This window comes from Dichomitus squalens (genome assembly GCF_000275845.1).
Source record: "Dichomitus squalens LYAD-421 SS1 unplaced genomic scaffold DICSQscaffold_15, whole genome shotgun sequence".
Taxonomy (NCBI): Eukaryota; Fungi; Basidiomycota; class Agaricomycetes; order Polyporales; family Polyporaceae; genus Dichomitus; species Dichomitus squalens.
The window spans coordinates 184,138-201,559 of record NW_006766897.1 but is presented as its reverse complement, the minus strand read 5'-3'; the positions used below and the strand labels follow the sequence as shown (position 1 = coordinate 201,559).

The 17,422-nt window shown below is 58.0% G+C and overlaps 4 protein-coding genes across 4 annotated transcripts; 2 read left to right on the top strand and 2 right to left on the bottom strand.

Moving 5' to 3' along the window:
- Positions 1-965: 965 nt before the first annotated feature.
- Positions 966-3,756, bottom strand: DICSQDRAFT_155261 (uncharacterized protein; the record flags this gene model as incomplete). The annotated part of the gene is made up of 10 exons (XM_007365936.1): positions 966-1,135; positions 1,198-1,387; positions 1,449-1,463; positions 1,535-1,589; positions 1,648-2,809; positions 2,881-2,909; positions 2,970-3,204; positions 3,259-3,336; positions 3,406-3,510; positions 3,568-3,756. The coding sequence occupies 10 exons, from the start codon at positions 3,754-3,756 to the stop codon at positions 1,112-1,114; spliced, it is 2,082 nt and encodes a 693-aa protein (XP_007365998.1). The 3' UTR covers positions 966-1,111.
- Positions 3,757-5,228: 1,472 nt separating this feature from the next.
- DICSQDRAFT_136738 (uncharacterized protein) lies at positions 5,229-7,191 on the top strand. Its single transcript, XM_007365935.1, has 5 exons — positions 5,229-5,304; positions 5,366-5,663; positions 5,723-5,750; positions 5,813-7,020; positions 7,075-7,191. Exons 1-4 carry the CDS (start codon positions 5,263-5,265, stop codon positions 6,453-6,455), a joined length of 1,011 nt encoding a protein of 336 aa, XP_007365997.1. The 5' UTR covers positions 5,229-5,262; the 3' UTR covers positions 6,456-7,020; positions 7,075-7,191.
- A 2,833-nt stretch (positions 7,192-10,024) lies between these two features.
- DICSQDRAFT_170301 (uncharacterized protein) lies at positions 10,025-10,791 on the bottom strand (the record flags this gene model as incomplete). The annotated part of the gene is made up of 2 exons (XM_007365934.1): positions 10,025-10,091; positions 10,124-10,791. The coding sequence occupies 2 exons, from the start codon at positions 10,789-10,791 to the stop codon at positions 10,025-10,027; spliced, it is 735 nt and encodes a 244-aa protein (XP_007365996.1).
- A 1,660-nt stretch (positions 10,792-12,451) lies between these two features.
- DICSQDRAFT_180789 (glycoside hydrolase) lies at positions 12,452-17,202 on the top strand. Its single transcript, XM_007365933.1, has 12 exons — positions 12,452-12,605; positions 12,671-13,196; positions 13,347-13,684; positions 13,878-14,754; positions 14,812-14,968; positions 15,141-15,629; positions 15,691-15,712; positions 15,761-15,911; positions 15,965-16,292; positions 16,349-16,720; positions 16,786-16,840; positions 16,898-17,202. Exons 1-4 carry the CDS (start codon positions 12,482-12,484, stop codon positions 14,723-14,725), a joined length of 1,836 nt encoding a protein of 611 aa, XP_007365995.1. The 5' UTR covers positions 12,452-12,481; the 3' UTR covers positions 14,726-14,754; positions 14,812-14,968; positions 15,141-15,629; positions 15,691-15,712; positions 15,761-15,911; positions 15,965-16,292; positions 16,349-16,720; positions 16,786-16,840; positions 16,898-17,202.
- Positions 17,203-17,422: the final 220 nt, after the last annotated feature.

Genomic DNA, 17,422 nt, shown 5'->3' with positions numbered 1-17,422 from the left:
GATCGATGAATGTGGGACAACCTGCTAGATGCCATCAGACTTATACTACTTCACACGCAACACTAGAGACGTACTATTGCCCTAATCAACATATGCCCGTATGAGAGAACACCTGCCTGTCATCCGAGAGTCAATGGTCAGTACGTACCACTTAAGGGGGAGATAGGCATACAGAGGGGATGCAAGAAGTACGAAGTCAAGATGTGAATAGATGCAATGGCAGGTCGATATCGGACCATGCGACGACGTCATCGCGGTCGGATAAGTGATTTTGGGCAGGCAAGTCCCCCTTGCAATTGAAATCTGCAGAAGCGGTTGGGGATGTTGAGGGAATCTGGAGAGGATGTGCATGTTCCCAGCAGATTCCCATCAAGGGGGAATTTACTGGGGAATCCGTGGGTAATATGCGTGGAATACGCAGATTCCCTGCATGTTCCCTGCCACCGTAATCTGGCGCTTCACGCGGTGTTGCATGTACAGCGTGGAAACATGAGCGCGTGATGATGTCGTTCTATCGCAAGGGAAGTCGGGACCGGAAGCAGCCCCATCGCAAGAAGAAGGCGAGGCACGAATGTTCCGGGCAACCCGGGTCAGTGTGTCTTATTTCAGGAGGAGGTCCATGGGTGGTGAGATCAAAGAGTGGCCATATCTGGGTCGATGGCGTCATATCGAGAGATTGCACCGCATTTCACCCGATTTCGATTCATCGACTCCTCGACGCGGCGACGACGGCTTAGGCTGCTGAGGCTATACTCGCGGGACATAACCTGGCCATTTCCCCGCGTGTAAACCCCTTCCCCTTTCCCCCCAGAGGCAACAGACGTCAGGGAGTCAGAGCCTTGGCAAGCGAGCGGTGACGTCATGTCATCTGCTCATATCTCAGTCCTGACCCTGGAGGCCTACGTGGTTGCCGCAGATGGCAGACGGTGTGAGCAAGACGAAACGCTACCGTCAACATGGTCTACATTGATGTATCAGGGCTACATGACTTGGAGTTTCAGGCTAAGACTCATGATGGGAGACAGAGCCCAGTCTCGAGGACATCAGGCGACGTTAGCGTCGTGAGCAGAGTAAATCACGTCTAATTACATGCAATCCATCTGAGCTAGTCCTAACTATGATTTGGCACAACAAGCTTGATAGGGAACCATCAGCATCCCTACCCGCCGTCGATCAGAGAATCCAGAACAGACTCACCAGAGCAAGGTGGCCACCAACGACGGGGCGAGCGCGGAAGCCCTCAGCGGACCCGTCCGCAGTCTCGTACCAGTCTCCGAGCGGGTGCGAGTTCTTGCCGTCCGCGGCGTACTTGCGGACTGAGCTGATGAGCAGGTCCCGGACCTCTGTCGACGTGACCAGACCTGCAGTCCAGATCTCCCAGTCTGATAGATGCATGGGATTAGCAAATGGGCGTGGAACGGTGGTCTATGAGGGTTAGCTTACCGGATTTCGTGTATGTGTGGCTGAAATTCGAGAGAGGTTAGTAACGAATCATCAAGAGACTGGACAAGTGCATCTATGCGCATATGCTTACCGAGTATCGAGCGGAACACCATAGTCGTGGGCTTGGCTTGAGTACCATTGGGTCTCTGCGGAATAAGGTGATCGTAGTCAGCATAAGACTCCGCACAACAAGAGAGCACTGACGAAGATCGAAAATCTCCTGAGGGAACACGTTCGTGCCAAGGAGCTTGTCAGCGAGAAGATTGTACGCCAGACCCCACGACGAGTCTTCCCCGTATGCAAGCGTCAGATGCGTCTTGTCGCTCGAGAGCGCATACCCCTGCCACTGTTGCACGTACGACGCTGCAATCGACGAATAGTTCTTTGCCTTCGCCCTGTCCCCGACAATGTCAGCGATCTTCGACATCGCCGCGATGCCGACGATACCCTTGATCGCCAGGTTCGTCTGGTTCGCGAGGCGACCAGCAAAGTCGTCGGTCGACAGCTGCTCGGCGGGGACGAGCGAGTCCTGGATCAGGTACTGCGTCCACTGGTCGAGCAGGCCGTAGTACTTATGCAGGAGAGAGTTGTCGCCCGACCTCTGTGCGTGCGAGAGCGCCATGATGAGCATGTTGCCGGACTCCTCGACCTGCATCGCCTCGTCCTGGCCGTCGTTGTGGCCGACCGCCTTGGGGTACGATGAGCCCATGTCGTGCACGGCCCACTTGTTCGGATACTGACCGGTCGCCTGGTACTCGAAGAGCGGCAAGAGCAGCTGCTTCCCGAGCGCGGGGTTGGTGTACAAGAAGACGGGCCACGCGGGGTAGATGACGTCGACGGTGTTGACGTTGCCGTCGGATGAGATCTCCTTCATGAAGGTCGTGATATCTGAGGTGTTCCATCTGCCGAACCTGTCCTTGGACACAGTAATCTCGATGGAGCCCAACGCCTGGCGGATGGAAAGGGCGACGATATCAGCGTAGTCGGATGAGATCTTGAGGGCATCAGCCTTGACTTGGGCGTCGAAAGCGTTTGCGCGCGCAAGTGCGTTAGGGTAGTCTTTGATGAAAGCGGAGATAGCACTGGCGGCAGTCCTCCACCTCGTCCAGAACAAGACGGAGCGATCCTGGCGTCCGTTATTTGCAGTGATGTATTGGATGGCGGGATCCCGAACATGGCCAACCACGTAGACGAGCGGCTCGGTAGAAGTAGTGACTTCGCCGAGGTTGTGGACAAAAGCGAAGACAGGCCAGGAGTAGGAGACAGCACGATAGTTTGTGTCCGCCGTGTTGGCAAGATTGGTGTTTTGGATGAACTGCCCACGGACGACTGAGTCTTGACCAGTTTGCCAAGTCACACCCGACGTCTAGAGAAGTTGGATGGTGGTCAGCTTGAGAGGTGCTGACCCTCGCGACAACGACATCAAGAAACACTCACGTTGATAGTCGCGTGATAGGCAGCGCCATCTATAACATCATATCAGCAGACCGCATGACAGTAATCTTTGGTCGTAGATATAAGCATACATTGAACGTGGTCGTTGACTTCCTCGTAACGGGCCTGGTTCGCGAGCTGAACTTGGTGGGTGAGGACGCCGCCAGTGGTGGTGGTGGTCCAGTTTGCCGTCCAGGTGTCGACGCCGGTGATCCACTCCCCAGTGATGTCAGTGTATACCTGGACGCTATGGGGCTTGCCGTCATTGGACGCAACGGAGACCGCCAAATACGAGAGTGGAAGTGATTGATTGACGAGGTCAGAAGGCTGCATTACGACATATGGATCAGCCGCAGCCGCATCAAGACTGAACACACAAACCTCGATCGGGCTGAGGAAAGTCGCCGTCAAGTCTACAGTACCAGCTTGTAACGTGAAGATGCTCTGCGTGGAGGTCCACTACACAGTCCCAGTTTGCGACCAGTAAGCATATATCCATTAAACTTCTGCCTCAGGGAGCATATCTACCTCGAGGCTCTTTTGGGTAGCCTTCTGTGCACCCGGGACGTTCGGGGCACCAAGCCAAACATAGGGTATGCCATCGACCTTGACATATCCTGTCCATGCGGCGACCTAGAGAGGACTAGTTAGGACTAGTGGAGAAGTTCGGACATAAGGAAACATGCTCACATCCCCATTCCAGAAGGTAGCCCACGCATCATTCAAAGCAGTGCCGGCGCCTTGAGGAAGCCAGACTGAGAGGTAAGGTGTGCGAACCGCAAGTGGGACAGAGGGTGGACTGAATGGCGTTGAGTCCCACGCCAGGACGGGAGAGAGCAACAGGGATGCCCCGGTGAGGAAGAGGGCTTGCGCGTACATGGTGGCCTTGCGAGACGCGTCCGGAGAGGGCGACAACCTTGACTGAAGAGGCAGGTTCGCCATTAAGTACTCTATCGCCCGACAGACCCTGGCAGCGGCCATCGGGTATTACTCGAATATCAGAACACGGCACGGGCAAGAGCTCTGGTTGTGATCTCGTGAAGATGCGCCTCGGGGCCGCATCATTGCAAGACCACGCTGGTCAGATGATCAGGTGGGCTATGGTGTGACTCTGGGTGCCTGGCGTAGAGAAAGAAGTGAGACGCTACAAACGTCGTCAGATCAAGACGCAACTAGGCACCCGGCCCTGCCATCCAACTCGCAAGTGCGGTCCACGATCACTGGCCAAGTCCCGCGTGAAAGCACATATGCGAACTGAGCCCAATTGCTGTGAAACCTCAAGCGTGAACGCAAGTCACCGCAGTGGGCTTTTCGGTGGTCTTCTTCGTCGAGACCAACTGAGCGTCCTAGAATGAGTGCGGCTGAGCTGAAACGTCAGAGCAATACGTACTGGCGAATGAAGTGCACGTGGCGCCCAGCCAATGCCCCACATGTGCCCCGGTCTCGACTGATCAAATCGGCCCAAGTCAACGGTTCGGACAGGCCCTCGTATACTGACCGCTACTTATCTTGTGATCAATACTTACCGTGGACATCAACGGCGAATGCTCGCCTGGGCCGCCCAACGTCCGTCGAATCTCTTGGAATGTACAGCGTAAACTCAGTGTCCTTATGCCAGCGTATATGAGCACAGTGGACTAGGCCGTCGATCGGCCACGGTCGCTATGCAGCATCTGCGACGTTGACGCAACTGTGCGAGGAAAGCGCGTTCAAGCGCATTGCCAAGGCGTCGACTTTCTTGTCGCGTGCGCCTGACAGGGCTTCGTTCGCTCGCTATTAACTTTGTGGGTGTATCCTTGCGTCTTGGGTATCGAGGGCGTTCCACATGCCTCTTATGGTAATTTCATTGATATGTCGCAAGCTGTTGCAATTCAGGATAGTCACTCATAAAGTAGCAAGTAGGCCTAGAATGTTGCTGATAACACTGCTAGACGGAAGGTGGTGCACAAACATATCCCAGTGATTCCACTGGCCTGTCACCAGCTTCCAACTGGCAGTGTAGCAGTGCAGAGGAGGGAGAGGAAGAGCAGGGGACATAGCTACATACCATCATTCCCGAGGCATCTACGGTTCTTTATATCGCACCTGGATAGCCAGCAGCCACCTTAATCCGTCACTGTACAGATTAGTCCTTTGTGCTTCAACTTCTAGGTCGACAAGAGGATGTCGTTGAAGACAGCGCAGTCAAGCGCAAAGTCTGCGAAGCCTTGTCAGGCGCACGCGAGAGCCACGTGGCCGACATCCGCGGGGCGGTTCCAGGCGGAGCCTATTCGCTGTTCTCGCGGACTCAGTCCTCCACCCTTCCTTGGTTTCCGACGGTCGACGCGTCGTCCCCCCACCGCCCTCAACATGGACCTCCCAACGTCACGAGAGCTGGAGCTTGAGATGCTTCTGCGCCAACGCGACGGGCAGGTCGCAGAGCTCACCGTGCGTATCGTTGACCCGCAGCAGATATCCACTCTGCTCACATTCCGACGCGTCTTCGCAGGATGAGGTTACGCATTTACGACAGTTTCTCGCGAACCAGCCTCCTCCGTCTACCACGGAGCCAACTACTATTCCACCTTCGTTTATGTCACTGCTCTTGCCCCACCTCACCCAACGCGGAACGGCCGCCACATCCGGCTCCGCTTCAGTCACCACTGCGCTCATCCAGAGAGCCAAGATACTGCAAGAAGAGAACGATGAGCTCTACGAGCTACTGAAAACAGGAGAGACTGGGCGACTGAAGGAGGATGTTCGTTCTCTGAGAAGAGTTGTACAGAAGCTCGAGGGAGCGCTACGAGGTGTGTTGTAGGCGTGTACTCCCCGGCAGCAGACAGATTGATGGGTATGGGGATCGCAGAGTCGCACCAAGTCATTGCATCTCTATCGTACGTTCGATGCTCCTTGTGTTGTCACTGTCTGCAGCTCCCCTGACCCCGACATTGTGTAGCGCCGAACTGGAGAAGTCCCAAGACGCGCTCCTCCAGTCTCACGGGCGCCAACTACATCCAGGGCACCAACCTTCCCCAGCGCCTCGAGGCCATCAGCTTCCGCCACACTTGTCGAACGGCGCTGCGAAGTTGCCTCCTACTGGGCCCAGAGCGCATAAAAAGCCACGTCTTTCGGAGTCGCAGATGTCACCACCAGCGTCGACTGCTCCCTTGCCTCCAAAGCCACACCTGTCCGCGGCAAACGCTACCCAGCCCCGTGGCGGCTCGCGGGACTCTCGTGCTTCCGTTGACCGGAAGCCAGCTGAGGGTAGTGGGAGCATGGACGTAGACGAGGATAGCCGATCCGGACCGCGGTCGCCATTGCGGGAACGCGACCGTCCGCCCCACAGAGACAGGGACCGTGAGCGCGAGCGCGATCGTGATAGGGACAGGGACCGTCCCAGGAACCGGGATCGTGAGCGCGACAGAGAGCGCGACCGTGGTGACCATGATAGGTCGTCTCGACGAAATGGTGGCGGAGGTGGGGGTGGAGGCCGCCGAGGAGGGGGCAGACGGACAAACGGAACCAACGCCAACACCAACAACATCGATTCTTTCGCGAATGGACGGGACCGAACGTTAGCGGAGCGCATGGGATTGTGAACGGACACTCGATTGGCGTGCCGGATGGACGCACGCGTTGTGTTGTTTAGTACATACGGTATGACTATTTCTTTGGGATTCTGCAGCACGTGTATTCATAGGTCTAACTTATGCGTATCTGGACCGATTCTTCCACAGTTGTATCATATTGTGTTCACTCTCTATTGTCTATCGTCGTAATGCTTTGCGGAATCGTAGTGTTGGCCCTCATTGTATCTGTTCCCCCACTCCACTCATGCTGTGTACCGCACATCTGTTTGCTGACCTATTTTTCCCTCATGGCCATTGTGTATCTCACTCACGACATCTGCATGGTTTTCTTTAGCTTGGATCTGTTACCCTCGATATATCATCAACGAATCATTCCCCTTCATCTTTGTAGCTTTGGACAGGTCTGGATAGCATAGCCTACACGACATACGTAGGATAGACGACGCAATGGCGCATGTTGCCCTGACCGCAACACAACATCGAGCTATACTGCCCTTGGCATGCTTCGCTGCGTCATGTCAGCGGTACGTCTCAGTATCTGCTATAACATGTCGAGCTGATGTTTCACCAACCTGTGAGTGTGCAGTCCCTCCACACTTCCGCGTGGCGTTCATGACATGTCCTGCAGACACGACACCAACTACAGGCCACGCGTCGTTGAACCTCCCTTTACCCTCAACAGATCCCTTCGTGATGCCCTTCGAAAGCTCATCCGATCAGATGACTGGGAGATGCGGATTGTTGGGTACGCCATTCAGAGAAATTGTGCAAACTCTTCAGCCCAGCATCGTGACTTCAGAGCTTGAGAACCCCCCCTGGCCATCTCTGCGTACCCCGTTGCCGTAGATCACTACACGGACGCGCTAGGATCGCATTGATCGGCCATGTTACTCGGTACTACGCTGTCTGTTCTCCAACGTTCTCATGTGGCATGAGACGTGTACCACTTATCCTGGATACTGTTGGCACAGATCCACTATATTCCTCAGGGAGGTGCGTAACGGACCAACGCCAACCACGACAGGACACAGCACGTCATGCTCACCGTTCACCTTCCAGGTCGGTCCCGTATGCAATGAATGACCATACGCCCCGACTTACACCATGTTCTCGAAACCTCAAGAGACCACAGCTCTCTCGTAATTGCATCCATGGGATCAGCGCCGAGGGTCTTCGGACTTAAGCCGCACTTGTCCGCTCTGCCTCAGGGCCCTACCGTGCCCGGCACGCCGGGTTCGTACAACCCGTTGTCAAGGCGCGACGCCCACAATCACAGTCATCCCCGCCGGGAGGTGATGCTTCGCGCCCAAGGGCGTCCCGCTGGGTCGCTCAGAGAGGCTGCCCTGGCGCGTCGCTCGTTATATATATATATATATGTGCGGGAGCCGAAGCCCACCTCGCTAACGGGGGCGCGTTACTTCCGCAGTTTCGCTGCAGTAAAACGAATGTTTCATCGGACGTCAGGGAGGAAGGGAAACGGTCAGTGTTTTGCTGATGAATCTCGTGCAGGGAAGTGGTTTGAGAGGGCGCGAGACGAGAGCGGACACCTCCAGTCAATCGTGAATGAAAGACACCTGAGCACAATGCCTTCATCGGTCGGGCACTCGGGCAGCTCACTAATGGCGTTCCGATTACCCCTTGGCGGGCTCTGCAGGAGCGCGTCCCGAACTCGCCCGCGGCTAGGATTTGTGTTCGCGTTTAGCTCAGGTTGGGCGCGCATGTGCTCTACAATGTTTAGGTCGTCCGCAGCAGCACCGTCCAGGGTCACGACACCTGACACTTGCGGTTAAGCGCGTGTCATGTCTCAGACATACTACGCGATGATGTTCCCGCCGCACAGACATGCGGGTCTACGAGCTCACACAACATGAGCCAAGTCTGATTATGTCGGTCGATGGAACCCAGGCGCAGGGTCGCTCGCCACAAGCAAGCTCAGCCACCGCTATGTTTACTTAATACTAATCCGAGCACCTTCGGAAGAGCTCATTGACCTCCCCATGCGTATACATGGCTTTATCGAAACCCTTGCGGAGCGTGGTGCCTCCGGCGGCGTACTGCCCATTCGTACGCCCAGAGTAGGCCTCGAGCCACCCCAGTTCGGCCGCATACATCGTTCAGAGTCTGGCCGCACTCGTACACATATGTCTCTGCAGCCGTGGTGGGGACCCACCCATGACGCACACCGATCGGTAGCCATCATTCATCGACATCGGCCCAGATGCGCCCGACACGCGATTGAGACCGCTGTATGCAGCGCTCGACGATCAGCATACATGCATGTGCTGACGGGCGGGGCAGGAGCGGGCGCGCGTCGGCGATATTCTCATGGTAGTTCGGCAGCAATTGTCTCCGGCTCGACACATTGCGTCGTACAGTACTAGCGTTGACGGAATCCGGTGGCGATGGGCCATGTACCGCGACATGTTGCGGGAAACATTCGATATGCTCAGGGTGCTCAAATCTTGTCGGTCGCTCATTTCGCCGCGCGCTCGAGGGGCGCCTACGACCCGACGGGATGACTGCTTTCTGTATGTCCATCCCGCCTATTTTGCTCAGAGCTTGCCGCGATACTCAGTTTACTTTACTTCGTTTGTGGGACCGCTGGCGGTGGAATGAGCGAGCACCCCTCTAGGCAGCTGGGATCAATGCTGGGCGACGCCGCAGTGAGCGCTGGACGAGCTATATGGGGCTTATGCGCTGAGCGCTCACTGGCCTGCCCGAGGTTTGCGCGCGCGGCGGACGCAAAGCGCACGTCCACGTCGCTGGAATTCACGAAGGCTCCGTTTCCGGTGTCAGATATACCGTACGCGACAAGCCGTGTGGAGCCAGACGCAGACGCAGACGCGGAGATGACAAGGACGCCGTTGGTTGTATTCCTGATGTACAAAGCTAGCCTACACTGACAGCGACGTACACCTAGTATATCGCGGGCGGCGCCCGCGTGGATTAGAAGCACGAAAGGACGTGAGATGTACTGAGTAAGGGTATTATGGTACCGTACTGTAGTGGTCAGATGTTGAAGAAGCCGTCGAACGGCCGATGCGAGCGGGCTATGGAGGATGCAGGGGGTTCATATGTACAATGCGGGGGAGACGAGGTGGACGAGACGGAGAGCGAATGAGCGTGGATGATTGTGGATGGGTCTGATGCAATTGGAGACGAAAGGACACGGCCCAAGCCTTGATGACGACGAGAGGAACCCAGAGAGAACGGCAAAGGATTGTGAGGGTTAAACGCGTGCGGGTACCGTATGTGCTGATAGTATAGTATAAACAACCTCCGACGTGCCGCGCTGTGAGCGAGACACGCGTGCCCAGAGAAGGAGTCCAAAAGAACCCTATGGAAGGAAGAATGGATGCGCAAGATGCTGTGATGCACCACCCCACGATGAGGCCACCTGGCAGGGCAGCGTCCGACAAGTCGATAGCGGAGTCTGGAAGCGTCGAGGGGCTGGTCAGCTCGGGCACACTAGTGCAGTAGATGACTGTGTGCTCCTATCCCATGGCCCTGCGCAAGGGCTGTACATCCGAGCCCGTCGCGTCGGCCGCGGATCCGCAGGCACCCCAAAACGCGCCGCGTCATTGGGCGGGGGACATGATGATGGCGCTGACGACGAAAGCGTCCAGCGGGGGGCGAGAGCGCGCCCTAGAATGTATCAGTGTGATTCGCAGCCTAACCCCCGGCGCCTTGGACTCGCGCTAGCGCGAGAACGGGGTGAATGCTGACGGAACGCTGGTGAGGGCAGGCCGTTAGGGGAGGGAGGGCTGGCGCTGACGGCAGGATCGGGAATGGAGATCTGCGCCGGGGGTGCGCCGTAAGGCGTTGGAGGGGGCGTGCGCAGGACGGGTCGCTTCACGCTGGAGTTGTCAAAGATGGAAGAGGGGATGGGAGGGACTGGAGGGATCGACGCGGTCACTTGTTGTGGTGGAGGGGGAGAGCGTGAGCGCGCGCGGGCCGCTAGCGAGGTGGAGGAGGTGCGACGGTGGACCCGCCTGTGTGAAGCGCTCCGAGGGGTACTCGGCGGGGAGGGTTGGATAAAAGGAAATCCGTCTGTACCATCGGTCTGGGTGGGCGTCGTCCTACGCGTGCCAAACTCGTCTCCATCGAACCAGAGTTGTTTTTGGATCTTGGGGGTGAGGGTCGCGGGATCGGAATGCACGAGTTTGTCGAGGAGCGGAGAGCCGACTAGGCGGGGAGGGATGGGAGGCTGGTCGGGGTGGAGTGGTAGATGGAGGCGGGAGCGGGAAGAGATGCGCCTGGGGAATGGTGGCGGGGACGGGAGAGAGGCAGGGACGAGCTGAGGAGACGGTATCCTTGGGGGAGGAGGCATGAGGGAGATGGACATGGCGGGCACTGGCTAGTCTGGCTCTGAGGACGAGAGGCGATCGGGGCAGAGAGGGTGGCTATATATGCCTTGTGCGCAGCGAGAGAGGGGGGCACGGACAAAAGAAGTACTCAAGGCTGGCGTGGCATTGGATTGGCTGCTGCGTCTAATTCCGGGCTATGTGCTGTGAAGAAGACAGGTGGCAGGTCTGCTCAGATCCCGAGATTCGAAACGCCTCGAGTTTACTGAACAAACGCCGGGCAAGCATGTTGCGCACCCAACCTTCGGTCCCATCATCAGCTCCAACACAGCGATAGATTGCACCACTCACCCAGGATCGTATGTAGCGCCGTCCTGTCAAAGGAAATCTGGGTTGAGAATGGGCCATACGCCCGGGACGGCTCCCTGCCTGCTGCAGAGACAACGTTCGAAGTTCGCAAGGCAGTTGGCGCTCAGCAGCTCGCTTCTCGAGTTGTATGCAGCCCAAATTTGGACATCGGCTGAATACGGCTCGCCACTTTCCGCCAATCTCGGGCTGCCCTGGCACTCAGTACTTTTGCTCACAGCGGCCAGCAGCCAGCGGCCTTTGTCCTGCGTCGCAGCAGATTGCAAGTACTTAGCGATCGACCTCGGGATATCTCGACTGCCTCTCGTGCCACCTTTCGCGGCGCCTCGTTGGCAGGATCCGCCACTGCCTGCATAGGCAACTGCCCTGTCCCGCAGTCCCATCCTTCCGCTTCCCTGCTACCCTGCCAGATCCAGCCATCTTCTGCGACGTTGTCTGCCCACATCTCCCGCTTCTCCATCCGCCCCCGTCGCGCCACCCGCCATCCCCCGTCTCATCTCGTGCGCGCTCATCTCGCCCTCGCATCCCCCAGCTCCTTGATCCTCGCCTCCAATTACCATCACTGACACCCGCTCATTGTTCCAGGTGTCGTCTTCGGACTTGGCCTCTTCCCTCCTCGGAGTCAATCATCAGTACCGCTCAGGGTTGGCTGAATCTCGGAGGCGCCCGAATGTATAATAATGTCAACGCACACCTCCCGCAATATCACAGCATCTTCTCGCGTGATCTCAACGCTTTTACCTAAAGACCCGTTCTGTATTCATGACTCTCTGAATCATATGCTCTTCCTCCGAACAGTCCAACATCTTGCGGATGCTCGCGGACATTCAACTTCGCCCATTGATTCCTCCCATCTTATCACAACGTTCAACATCGCCGTCCATTGTCCCCATGGAGTATAATCGACAGTCTGTGGGTATGGTGACTGCTGCTCCCACAATTCGGGGGTCTCTGTTCCCCTTAGCGCGATCTTCGGCCGACGCTGATCTGCTTGGAACTTGCTCGACAGTACAATCTTGCCTACTCAGGGAGATCGGCGGCTGCGCTCCGTCCCAACTCTAGTGCTGCCTTCGAATCCGGCCCAGTGCACAACATCCCCTGTCAGCCACATGTCCTGGTCAGCCTCCGCGCGACCATGGCTGAATTGACGTCTCTCTCGCTCTTACGTGCCCAACCTCGATAGCTGACCTCTGGCAGGACCAGTTTACGTTCCTTCCAGTCGCTCCTTGCCCCGTGCCGTTCCTTGCTGCTTCCCACTCATCTCTCGTCCGTGACAGATCGAGCCGACTCGCGCGCGCAATGGTTCCCCAATCGCGACTTCTGATTGCGGCGTCTCCCCTTCTCTTCCCGCTTTTCGCCCGTTCCATGCCTGCACCGTGGGATGTCCGTCCGGCTAATCTACGGCGCGGAGGGGAGGACCTTCATTTTGTCGTCCCCACGCAGACCGAGACTGTGATTGTGTCTCGGACACACAACGTCGCACGTGCAGGTGTGCCATTTTGTATTCTATGTTTCTCCGTATCCTTGTGTGCTCATCCTGTGTTTTCCTTGTAGCGGCAACAGACGAGTCAGAGGTCATATTGTTCCTGCCCCCGAACGCCGCGCATGCCAGCCTGACTTCGCCGTCTTTCTCTTCTTCTCCCGCCACTACCCGGGCCCCTACTTCCCCCATCATTTCCAGTGCGGATCCTGTTGCGATTCCGACGTCGAGTGTGTCGGTGGCCCCTCCACCGGTCGACGCCAACCTTGGCGCAAGCAACAATACCAGTACAAATGCGAGCGCGTCCCAGCCTTCGTCAACCGGTCCTGTTGCGACGCCCACCGCGAGCTCGGATGCCGGCCATGCCCCCCTCGTCATGGCGTATTACCCTGATTGGGCTGGCCGAGACTACCCGCCGGAGAAGATCGACTTCGGACGTTTCGACTGGATTGATTTCGCGTTTGCGGTGCCCGACCAGAACATGAACCTCGGCTGGGATGGCTCGGACGACGCGCCGGACCTCCTCCGGCGGGTCGTCGCCCGAGCGCACGAGAGCGGCAAACACGCGAAACTCAGCGTGGGTGGCTGGACAGGAAGCAAGTGCGTTCCGTCCCTTCCTCGCGTCTCTCCCCTGCTTTCGCCGCCTCTTCTGTGTAACTTTAAGACATGTCTTGCATCTCGGGATTTCCGAATCATATCCGGTATTAAGGGCCGTGGCTGACTCGCAGCGATATGGTTCCGACTTTACAGGTCCTTCTCCTCCGCGGTGGGCACCCCAGAGAACCGCGCGACCCTGGCGAACAACATCCTCACCCTCTACCAGCAATACGGCCTCGACGGCATCGACCTCGACTGGGAGTACCCGGGCCAGAGCGGGAACAGTGGGAACGGCGTGAGCCCGGCCGACTCTGCCAACTTTCTAGAGTTCCTCCGCGTCCTGCGCGACACGCTCCCGCCTGGGGCGAAGATCACCGCTGCGACGCAGACGGTGCCGTTCGCGGGCGCGGACGGGAGCCCGCTGCGGGACGTGTCGGACTTTGCCAGGGTGCTCGACTGGGTGCTGATTATGAACTACGACTCTTGGGGATGTGAGTGGCTCCTCCTGTCCTGTCCTTATCGCGCCTTCTCGTCCCGCCCCCTTTCCTACCCGTCCCCTCGGGCTTCCTTGATTTCCACCCCCGTTCTGCCGCTTCGCCTCTCGCCCTCGGCCGTCGTGTCTACGTGGCTCGAGATCCCGCAGCGGTAACCCTGAGATCGCTCACACGTCTTTCTTGCCCGCAGCATCCGACCAGCCCGGCCCGAACGCGCCCCTCAGCGACGCCTGCAGCAACTCGACGCAGCCCGGCGCGAGCGCGCTCGCAGCGCTCCGCGCCTGGACCGCCGCCGGCTTTCCTGCGTCCCAGCTCGTGCTCGGCGTGCCTTCCTATGGCTATCTGTCCAGATCTTCGGCGACGCGCCTGCGGACGCGTGCGGGCGGCACCCGAGCTTCCCCGCGTGTCTACCGCTCCGGGCGCCTGGCTGAGAACGGGAGAAGAAGGCGCGAGCAGAGGCAGGGGCAGGGCCAGAAGCGCTCGATGCAACGCTTCGTATGGGACTGGATCGACTCTTTGTTGGGCCCGCCTGTGTACGACACCGACAAGAGCGGTCTGCTCGTGAACGAGGACGGCGGGACGGACGACGGCCAGGTGCAGTTCCGCGAGCTCGTCAGGCAGGGCGCGCTCGCGCCCTACTCGAGCTCTCCTGGCGCGCCAGCCATCACCACCAACTCCTCCTCCGCCCCAGCCTCCGCCGACGGCACGCCCCAGTCTGCGACCCCGGCGTACGACGGCACCTTCGGCGGGGAGGACGCGGCGCTGCTCCGCGCGGCGATCGAGGACCGCGAGCCGCGGAGCCTGTTCGCGGGCGCGCACGGCTTCGTGCGCGAGTGGGACGGGTGCTCGAGCACGCCGTTCCTGCGGGCGGGGGACGCGCGGCAGGTGGTGGCGTACGACGACCCGGTGTCGCTCGAGATGAAGGGCCAGCTGGTGCGGCAGGCGCGGATGCTGGGCGTGAACATGTTCGACGTCACGGGGGACACGGACGGGTGGGATCTGACGGACGCGCTCAGGAGGGGCCTTGGGGTGGTGTGACGGTGTTTGTCGTTTTGCGTTTGTGGCTTGTTGGTCTTTTGGCGGTTTATGGTGATTGTGCTGATGGTGATGCTGTTGATGTGCAGATGGATGTGTGCCTTCAAGTTGCGGGTCAGCATCAGTAAAGAGCCCTGTGGGATTGGGAAGAGAGCTGTGAAGTCGTAACAGACGGGCGACAACTGGCGAGTCTCCTGTTCCCACCTAAGAATAGGCTTTCAGAGCTCATGCTATATTCTGTCATTGGTGGGTGGATCTTCCTAGTCATGTCAGGGTCGCGGTTCCGGCGTCCGCTGCCTTCTCGTCGCTAAGTAATGCACTTCGCTTCCTGATCAGCTTAGTGCGAAGCGCAAGCTTCCACGCAAGCGACGCGCATTGACATCCTTCGCTCATCTCACCTCTGGTCTTCCTCGCACAGTCCTGCGACTGCCGTCGCGTGCCCCCCTCTCCAACCGTCTCGTCCCAACACGACGAGTCGAGCATGAACACGAACGCGTACAATCCCCAGTTCCAGCAGACGTTGTCTGCTGGGCAACAGGGATACCTGCAGCCGCCCCAGGGCCAGGCTCCGACGGGCGGTCCCCCGCAGGCACCCCCTGGTGTGTCATCCGCTGGCTACTGGCAAGGACAGTGGGTGCCCCAGGGCATGTATCCATCTGGACCTCCTCAGTGGGTTCAGCAGGCTCCATTCAACCCGCCAGCTCATCCGCAGCCGGCCAATTCCGAATCTGGGACTCGGAAGCAGCCATCCGTTGAAGAACTGGTCGACGCCGTCGTGGCCAGGATCGGCAAGAACAAGGGCCAGCCAGCCCCGTCGGCCAGCCACGACAAGATCATCGTTGACGCATTGAGAAAGGGGAGGTCGAAGGACCTGACGCTGCGGGAGGCAATTGAGAAGCTCGGTGATGTACGTCGTCGGTCCTCGAGTGCTCGGTACATACTATATACTCACGTCGCTCTTCATCTAGAGGAATGGCTATGCAAACGCTAGTGAGTGACCAACACGCTCGTGCCTGCTTTCGGCTGAACTCCTGGCAGTGTGGAAGGACTACTTCCTTGACCGGGCGCAAAAGCTTGCTCCGAAGATCTTCAGACCTCCCGCGGCTGGTGCTGCGGGCGCGCGTCCAGGCAACGGCGGCCCTGCCTCGATGGCATCGCGGGAGCCTCCGTCCTCTCGCGGGCCCGTACGGTATGTCTCTTGCTGGACGTATCTCTCGCAAGCTAATGCCAGTTTATGTGCAGCTCTCGGCTCTCGGCACACCGTTCTGTTCAAGAGCAGCGACGTGGACACGAACCAGACAACTTCCCGCCTTCCTCTCCGCTGCCCGAGCATGAAAGGGCTACGAGTGTCCGCTCGAGGCGAGGTGGCCCGGTTGATGAGTTTCATGCTGGCACCCTCATACCGCGTGTGGAGGTGTCGAACCGGCCTGTGCCACCCAGCCCACCAGAGGTCGACGGGAGGCGATTCACAGACGAAGACAGAATCTTCTTCATCCATTTCCTGCGCTGGCAGTTGCGGGAAGGGCCCGTGCCTGAGAGGGAGGAGCTCTATGATGCCCTAGCGGATCAGGTAAGTCCGGATTGCCTCTCTGTAGGGTAAGCTCCTCCTAATCTCATCACTTCCAGACACCGCATCACAACGCGGACGCCTGGAGGCGCCACTGGGACGATGCTCCTGAGCTCCCTGATAAAATTTACATCGAAGCTCGGAAGCGCGCAGACAGGGAAGGTCTTGTTTGGAACAGCCCTTCCTCGTCAGCTTCCACCGACGAAGAGGACGGGGACGAGGGCATGAAGGACGCATCAGCAGTACCGTCAGCATCGCAACGGTCTAGCAAAACACTGGCTGTGCTCAGACTGCGCAAAATAAGTCGAGGTTCAAGGGTTACTGAGGATGACTTCCTCCGAATGGCTCGATACATGTACGAAAAGCGCGAAGTATGGGGTCAGTATTCTTCGGCAAACGCGCGATGGGAAGAGTTTGCGAAACGCCCAGAGGTCAGTTTAGTCGACATCGTGGCAGAATTGGTGACGGCGAACTCAAGTCGTTAACTTGGTCATAGAACGGGAAGCGGACATTGCCAGGATGGGTCGGTGTCGAACGTGATCGCAATCGAGGTAAGGATATTGCTGTGCGTCTACACCGATATACCGCTGATCTGCCCGACTCTATAGACCTCCAGTCTTACTATGTTGAGTACGTCGAAACAGTGGCAGGCAAACACAAGGACGATTACGAGGCGGACTCGGAATTGGAGTATGCAGATGAAGTTACTCGCCCTCAAAACCAGAGTGACGGGGCTTCTACTACTTCGCGCTCGCGCTCGGTGAAGGAAGAGCTTCTTGATAGACTCATCCCGCAGAAGCGCAGCGTGGACTCGGACAGTACAGGCACCATGAGCGCTAGTGGGGCGCTTCTGCCAGTAAAGCGCATAAAGGATGATGTGGACCCGGAGGTCATCGAGATAGACTCAGATTGAAGGTCGTCTGTCTACTGTGGTCTATATTTTGCTGCAATGATGATGCTTGTGCTGATACCATATTGCTGAAGGTCAGATGTTTACATGCCTTGCGTTGGTCTCGATGGCAGGCATGGCGGAGCGTCGTTCGAGGAAGTAAGACATCTGTTCCGATAATCGCCGTCCTCAACCCTCAAAAGCGCTTCGCACCGAAGACAAGGACAAGCCATCTATGGTACAT